The 8,359-nt window shown below is 54.1% G+C and overlaps 1 protein-coding gene across 3 annotated transcripts in view; it reads left to right on the forward strand.

Moving 5' to 3' along the window:
* Positions 1 to 8,359, forward strand: part of ST8SIA5 (ST8 alpha-N-acetyl-neuraminide alpha-2,8-sialyltransferase 5) — a 64,026-nt gene that overhangs the window by 44,125 nt on the left and 11,542 nt on the right. For all 3 annotated transcript variants that reach the window (XM_038543351.1, XM_038543353.1, XM_038543352.1), the window contains 3 exons: positions 2,621 to 2,765; positions 6,545 to 6,657; positions 7,418 to 7,510. In XM_038543351.1, the coding sequence (XP_038399279.1) occupies positions 2,621 to 2,765; positions 6,545 to 6,657; positions 7,418 to 7,510 (351 nt within the window). The remainder of the gene's footprint in view (positions 1 to 2,620; positions 2,766 to 6,544; positions 6,658 to 7,417; positions 7,511 to 8,359) is intronic.

Consider the following 8,359-nt stretch of genomic DNA (forward strand, 5'->3'; position numbering starts at 1 on the left):
CCCAACAGGACTGTGCGGAGACCCCATCCCTCCATCCTAAAAGTTGAACATGAACCTGAGCTCAGTGCTTGGAGGCAGGTCCAAGATCTGTAGCAAGTGACACCCCAGATCCACTGCTTAGCCTGGGGTGTCGCCGTGGGCACTGCATGGGCAGACGCCTCCTGGGGCTGGGTGAGGCCTGAGCATACTGGCTGCACGGTTCATAAACACCCAGCACACACGAGGTCAGTGACATGTAAAGAGATGTTGTTGGGGCTGAGAGCCTAGTGGGATTCACATATCTAAGGATATAATGAAGCGACGGAAGATGATGTAGCAGGAGAAAAACAAGGATAAAGGTGGGAGTCTTCAGCAGGACCTGCCAGCACTACCCAGGGAAGAGGCTCTAGAGGAGCTGAGACCCTTCTGAGGGTGGGGGTGGGGGTGGGGGTGGGGGGGTAGTTTCAGGTGTAGCAAAAGGAGATGACATCAGGTCTTGCTAGACTCTAAATGGAAAAACCTTCAAGGCTGGTAGGTTGCTTCCCTTTGCTCTTGTTACAAGCTCACTGAACCACGATGAGATCCTTAATTCAGGTTTGTAAGAACCAGGCACAGTGCAATGGGGTGGGGTGGTAGGGCTGTGCTAGAAGACAGACGTGAGCTTCCCCCCCCTACTGCCTACAAATAGACACATGGGCATTCTGGTTTATATATCAGTCACTCGTGAGCCTGGTTAATGGGAGTCAGTCTCCCCTCCCTCTCACCCCCCCACCCCCCATGGAGTTCTCTCCAGCAGACAGATAAGATTGAGTTTCTAGACCAACAAAGCTAAATGGGCCAATACTGACCCGAGGCCTCTGGCCCTAACTTTGGGAAGCCTTAGTCACATTCCGAAACTCAACACACCATAGGAAGACCTCTCTCTGTGACCAGCAGCCAGCTGAGCTTCCCCAGTAAAATCCCTGCAAGAAAGTCATGAAAATAATATATTATCACCTCCCTGGCGTTGGCAGCCCAGAGTCACAGAATTACAGAGGGTCAGAGGTGGATGAGCTAAGGCTGCATTCTGTAGACCAGGAAGCCAAGGTCCAGCCTGGGGAAGACACCTGCCCAGGGACCCACTGCAGCCGGGGGCACAGCAGAATCTAGAACCCAGGCCTCTTGACACCAGATCAGCAACCCCGAGTTTCCATCCCAGACCTTGGATGGGAACTTTCCAGAAAACTCCTCAAATTCAAAGGTCCTGGTGCGAGCAGCAGCTTGCCTGTGTTGTGAGGCCCAGCCCTGGGCAGCCCAGGTGGAGGGCGTCAGCCCCCAGGGCAGGGGAGGGCAGGGCCCAGTCCTCAACCTCTCACTGGGCCTCAGAGATGGAGTGACCAGGTCGAGCAGTGGCCACAGCGAGGGACGCCTCCACCTCCTCTGGCCTGGCCGACTCCCAGGTCGGCCTCAGCAGCCACCTTCTCCCTAGGAGGAAGAAGATTGGGTGTTATTTTTTACTTGTCAAGACTGCTTGCATCATCTTAGCTCTAACCCTTCTGTACCTTGTGTTTGAGGTTTGTGAGTGAAAACCACGGGGCTGCTGCTTTTCTTTCTTTTTTTGTCTGCCTTAGGACGTCATTACTTCAGTGACAAAGTAAGGACGGTAGGAAGGAGGTAGGGGAGGGCTGGAGGGAGTGGGGGAGGGAGGGAGGGGGAGGGAGGGGGGGAGGGAGGGAGGGGGGGGAGGAAAGGACGGACGGAACAGTTGCCGGAATGGAAGGAAGGGCTGGATGTGATGGGGAGGGCGAGTGCGCTAGGCGCTCGATTTCGTTGCTTAGTGTCTTTCTGTTCTTTCTTTATTGTCTTTGCTTATTCTGTCCTTTCCTTCTTTCACGTTCTTTCATGTCCTTTCCTTTCCTTTCCTTTCCTTTCCTTTCCTTTCCTTTCTTTTTTCTTTTCAATAGTGAGCTCCTGAAAACCTGTTGGAATCAATGAGACTCCTCTTTTTGCAGGAAGTGGTCCAGCACCAGCCCACCAACCCACTTCCTAACACCACCCCCAAGACACTTCTCAGGGACCGAAATTGCACACTTCTGCTGACCGTTTTGTCTCAGTTTTTTGACCCCATGGCACAGGGTAAACGCCTTGTTTACAGTCTGATAGGAGGGGCCAGGAACCTAAGGATGAGCTCGGTATCCCCAGATTGCCATCAAGGCTGGATCAACAGCACCTCTAGCAAGTAGTAGAATGCTTAGTGGATTTCAATGAGCGCCTGAGTGAGGCAGGATTTAGCCCACAATTGGGAGCCAGAGAAGTGGGGTCCCTGCCGTCAAGAGCTTCAGGCAGGGAGGGGGTTGGTAGGTGACTACGCGGATGGTGTCCAGCCTGTGCTCCGGGACTTCGGAGACCAGTGATGCTGGGGGGCGGGGGCTGGGCAGCTGGGAGCTCCCAGGGAGGAAGGCCCAGGCATTGGGAGGGTGTTGAAGGAGAGGGCACGAGCAGAGGTGTGGGAGTGGGGAGTGAGTGCAGGAAGGGGTAGGGGGGTGAGAACAGTGCTCCCTGGTCATCCCCAGGGGCCTCATTCCACGACCCTTCTGTTCTTCCAGGAGCTTTGCTCTGCCCCGTGTCACTTGTCTGTCCTGCTCTGTTTCCTGCCTGGCAGGTCCACTCTGTCCCGGTGCTGCAATGCCCCCTCCTTCCTCTTCACCACTCAGAAGAACACGCCCCTGGGGACCAAGCTCAAGTATGAAGTGGACACCAGCGGCATCTACCATATCAACCAGGAGATCTTCCGCATGTTTCCCAAGGTGCTGCTTCGGGCAGGGCGGGCTAGGCGGGGCCCGGGGCCACCCCACGCAGCCCTACGTGGCCGTGCCCGGGTAGAGTGGTGGCATCACTGTGCCATGCCCTCTGCACCCACTGTCCTGGCTCCGGTTGGCCCAGTGGATAGACTGTGTGGGCACGGTGAATGCCAACTGGCCACTGTCTGAGTGACATTGGCAAGAGAGTGGTTATCAAATGCTGGTTATTGCGTTGCTGCGGAGGACATCCTGAAGCTACCTGGGAGAGTGATTAGGCATTCGTCCCCCACTGGAGGCAGGCACAGCAGCAGCAAAAAGATTCATGCAAAGGCTGTGTGCACAAGAAATCACAAACCAGCAGAAAGCAAAGCAAGAATGATTGATCTCACATTGGATGACCTTGGATGGCATCTTCCAAGGCCTCTCCTCCCTGTCCATGACCCTGGAGTTTGGTCTAGGAAAAGCTTTGGCTGTTTTTTATTTTATTTATTTATTTTTTAGAAGATTTTATTTATTTATTCACGAGGGACACAGAGAGAGAGGTGAGACACAGGCAGAGGGAGAAGCAGGCTCCATGCAGGGAACCCGAGGCGGGACTCAATCCCGGGACCTGAGCCGAAGGCAGACACTCAACCCCTGAGCCACCCAGGCACCCAGTTTGGCTGTTTGTAACAGAAAATCTAAGTTAAACAAGATCAATGTTTTTTTTTTTTTTTTTTTTTTTTAACAAGATCAATGTTAATTGTCCTTCTTCCACATAAGAAAAGTCTGGAGGCAAGCTGTTCGTTCAGGGCTGGCATGGTGGCTCCCTGGTCCCGGGTATGTGGTCCCCTGAGTCACCGAAGCTGCAGCACTCCCCTGCACTCCCCTGTGGCCTGATCATGGCATCAGACTCCCAGAGAAGGGGCCTGGGGACCTGCGTGGTCAGCCCACTCTGATGAGGACAAAGATTCCACAGGAGGGATGCATAACCACATCCTGGGGAGCACGGGGCCCAGGGCAGACCTTACTGGGTCCAGTGTATAGACAGCCTGGGTAGGGGGTGTGTTCAGGCCTTTCTGGAAGAAATTCAAGGGCCCACACTTCCCTGCTCCCACGAGAATGCTTGTGACACACACAGCCCAGGGTACTTGCCCGGAGGGCCCTGGGTGAGATGGGGTCCCATGGGGGCAGCAGGTAGGAGCCGAAGGTGGAGAGGCGCCACACTTACCCTCCCACGTCACAGTGCTGCAGGGTGACTGATATAAGCCCCCTCTACAATGTGGGGCTTTCAAGGCCTGGAGTGGGAAGCCGGTGACAGTGGGTGGGATTGCGTGTCATGCCGGCTGTGCCCAAGGGTGACACACGGCTCGGTTATGACATATGGCTCCAGGGAGGGCCATGAGTAGAGACCTCCGAGGCTCAGGGAACTGCAGCGGGGTTGCCAAATGTTCTCTGGAAAGGGCAGGAGAGTAAACATTTTAAGCTTTGCAGGCCATCTGGTCCCTGTCAGAGCCATCCACCTTTGCGGTCACAGCACACAGCAGCCACCGGCCTTCGCAAACAGCACTCTGGTTCCCATTAGACACTGACACGGGAGCCTCACGTGACTTATCCGTGTCACAAAATCTTCCTCCTTTGATTGCCTCCCCCCCACCCCCACCGCCCAACCATTTGAAAATATAAAATCCATGCTTTGCCCGTGAGCTGCACAGAAACGCGCAGAAGGTCTGATGTGGCCCTCGGGCCGTGATTAGCCACCCCCCCCCACATTAGAGCTTGTGGCATAGAAATATTCCCTCAGAAGTATTTCTTGGGGTTTGCATGAAATACAGCTTCTCGGTCTCCTGCCTCCGCCCTAGAGAGATTCTGATTCCATGGTTCTGGGATGGAGCCCAGCGATTTCTATTTCCAGAAAGTACTCCAGGTTGTTTTTGATGTGCAGAAGTTTGGGAAACACTGACATAGAACATGAAGGCCTTTGAGGATGTCTCCAAAGATAACTTTGGGTTTTTTCCTTTTTCTGGTAAAAGTCAAGCAGTGCAGTTTCTCCCACTGGCTCTAGCATACCCGTGTTTCCCCTCCTGGCCCCTGGGCCTGTCCCTCTAGGGAAAATGGGCCCCATTGCCACAGGCTGACAGGGTACCTCCCACAGATCTAGTCTTCCCGGGGTCTGAGGTGCTGTGATTATCCATGCCCCAGCTAGCAGGTGGCCCCACCAGAAGGCCGAAGTGCCGACAGGCTGCTGGCATCCAGGGCGGGCTGGCTGGTGTGAGCTGGGAGGGGAACTACCCAGCAGGCTCCTGGGCCAAGGGAGCTTTGTGGCCCGATGACAGTAACAGGACTGGGTCCTCTTGCCAAGATATCTCTGGGCAAGCACAGCCCTGGGTAGGCTTTTTATTCACACCAATGGTTCTTAACCAGGGAGACATTTGGCAGTGTTTGGAAATGTTTGGGTTCATGAGTGAAGGATACCCTTGACCTCTAGTGGGGAGAAGCCAGGGATGCTGCTAGCCATCCTACAGTGCGTGGGGCAGCAGCCCCCACAACAAGGAGTGATCCAGTCCAAGATGTCAACAAGTGTCCAGCTGAGAAACTCTGTCCTACACGGTCACATTGAAAAGCATGACACACTCACATGTTATTATCCTCATTTTGCAGATGGAAAAACCGAGTTGCTGAGAACTCAGAACACTTGTCCCTGGTTCCTTCACCTTCTTATGGGGCAAAACCAGGGCTGACCTTGGTCTTTGCCCAATCCTGGTTGGCCCTGGATTTTCCGGGTTTGACTCAAGCAAAGTCCTGCATCCTAGGCAAGCTCCCTGGTTCTGGGCTAACTGGGGTGGTTGGTCACCCCACTCGTGACTCAGGCCTCTGCTTCTGCCCCATGCCATGCATGTGGCTGCTGGGGTCCCATCTGCCTCAGGTTACTCAGGAGGCGATTATGACCTAGAGCAGGGATGTAGCAGAATCAGGACTCTTAACCCTCAATCCAGCATTTGCTTTTTCCTGCAAACTTGCCTGTGGTCCCCTGGAGGGCACGCCCCAGGAGCCTTGTGGGCAGTCAGCGCCCATACCAGGGTAACCCCATACCAGGGGAACCCAGCAGTCAGGGTGTGCCAAGGTCAAAGTGCTATGAGATGATCACTCCTGGGGTCACTTGGGGTAAGTCCTGGGCTCTCCTGCACTCAGGGCTCTTCCTCTGCCGAGATTTGAGGAGTTGCAGGCTCTCACTGCACCCTGCTGCTCCCTCAGCCCTTGGTCTTCTGTCCCTGCTGCTGCCAAGTCCTGGCATCTGTCCCAGTCCATATGACCCTTGTGTTCCAGGCCTGTGTCCTCCCTCTGTACCCTGCCCAGAGCTGAAAGGGGTGAGGGCCAGGTATGGGCCCCGGGTGGTCCTGGCCCCATCTCTGCTGCTGTCATCCCCCAGCACATTTGCATTAACTCATAAAACATGCATATTGGAAGCTACAGAGAAGATGAGCTGCCAAACACTGGGCAAACCAAAGGCAAGCAGGATGAGCCATAACCTATACTCCCTTCTTTCTGGAAGCCTGAGGCATCCCACGGCTTATTAAAAAAGGCTATGAGGCCTGGCTTCTCTTCCAGTTCATTCGTAATCACCAGTGAGACTGAGAACAAGTGTCCTGACCTCTCTTCTTGTCTGCAAAGTGGAACAACCACTCTTCCCGCACGTTCTCCGTGAGGCTGGCTCACAGAGGTGGCCATGGGTACAGTGGAGAGGGCAGCAGAAGAAGGCAGGGCAAAGGAGTTGTCTCTGACCCCTGTGCTCCCGTCTCCCCCAGGACATGCCCTACTACCGGTCCCAGTTTAAGAAGTGTGCAGTGGTGGGCAATGGAGGCATCCTAAAGAACAGCCGCTGTGGGAGAGAGATCAACAGTGCTGACTTTGTCTTCCGGTAAGAGAATTGCCCATGGCGCTCCTGCACCGTGCCCTTCCCTCTGGTGGCGTCCTACCCCCGTGCCCTCATGCTCTCCTTCAGCCTATCGGTCCCCTCTCCCCACCCCTGCACACCTTTACACTTTGGTTTTCTCCTTTCCTTCCCCAGCCCTGTCCCTTGGGGCCGGTGGCTGAACCTGCCGGGGCCTGGGTCTCTACATCTGCAGAATGGGAGGTGCATAAGGAGCATGGCAGATATGATGGCACTGAAGACCCCCAGGGGATGTGTGCATCTGCTGCTGAGGCCATCTGGGCGGCCACCTCCCTGGTTGGGTTCTACTCTTCCAGAAGCTGGGCTTGGAACCAGGGCAGCCTTGTGGCTCACCCCAATGCTGGCTTTAAGCTAGAGACTGGTCCTTGTATTTCTTCTTCCATAGAGAGATCCCCCTCTTATCTCTTTGGTGATATGTGTTGAGCCTGGATAAAGATGATGGGTCAGAAATAAAAGCTTAAAGCAAAGGGATTGGGGTCGAGGCTGTGGTGGGGTCTCACGGGTCATGGATCTGTAATCAATGTGCCACTCAGGGTGGGAGGGGGAAGGAGTTAAACTTGCCTCTCTGAGCACAGGCTACCAAGAATCCACCCGCTGGCTGCCTCTGCATCCCTCTGCCCCGTATGAGCACCATCTCATCCTTCCCCACACCCTCACTCTGCCCGCTCTTCAGCTCCATCTAAAATGAGTGAGCACATGCAGCTGGGCCACCTTGTCTCTTCTGCAGGTGCAACCTACCCCCCATCTCAGAGAAGTACACCATGGATGTGGGGGTGAAGACGGATGTGGTCACTGTGAACCCCAGCATCATCACAGAGAGGTCAGTGACCCTCCAAACTCATGTTGTTCAATATAGCAGTTGTTAGTGTCACATGTGGCTACGGGCCCCGGGAAATGTGGCTGTCCAGATTGACGTGTGCTGTCTGTAGCGTCAGACACACACCTGATTGTCAAAGACTTACCAAGCAAAAGAGGATGACCCATTGGTCATCAATTGCATATATTGATTGCATGTAGAAATCATAGTATTTTGGGGTATGTCAAGTTAAATAAAACATTGTGAGCATTAAATATAAGATGATAAAAATTAATTTCACCCATGTCTTTCTACTTATTTACATGTAGTCATTAGGACATTTAAAATGACATATGTGGCCTATATTGTATTTTCCTTGGACAGCACCAGTACTAGACAGTCTTCACGTAGATGGGCCATAAAGCTTTCCAGTGGTGATGGGGCAGGCAGCTCCCCATGCTGGTATGTCCCTGCAGCTCTGGGAAGAGGCCTCCTGCAAAGATCTCAGGACCTACCCAGTTCCCCTCCTGGGGTCCATGTGTCTGGGAGGCCTCGGGGAAGGGTGCTATTGGGTTAAAATTCCAACCAGAGGCATCATCACACCATCCAGGTCAGGCTGGGGGTGGAAGGGAAAACAGTCCAGAGACCAGAGGCTGGGGAGTTGGTAAATCAGGTGCAATGGCCAGCAGCACGTACTGAGTCAGCAAAGTAAAAGAGCATCAGAGAGGAGAGAGATGAGCCCACCAGGGGTGGGGGGGGGGGTGGGGGGGAGCTCTTTAATGTGAAGAAAAAGGTAAGTGAGGGCTGTGGGGCAGGAGGGCAAAGAGGACACGTGGGCTCATTTGTCGTACTTCACTGGGGATCTTGGGAAAG

Source organism: Canis lupus, chromosome 7 (assembly GCF_011100685.1).
Source record: "Canis lupus familiaris isolate Mischka breed German Shepherd chromosome 7, alternate assembly UU_Cfam_GSD_1.0, whole genome shotgun sequence".
Classification (NCBI taxonomy): Eukaryota; Metazoa; Chordata; class Mammalia; order Carnivora; family Canidae; genus Canis; species Canis lupus.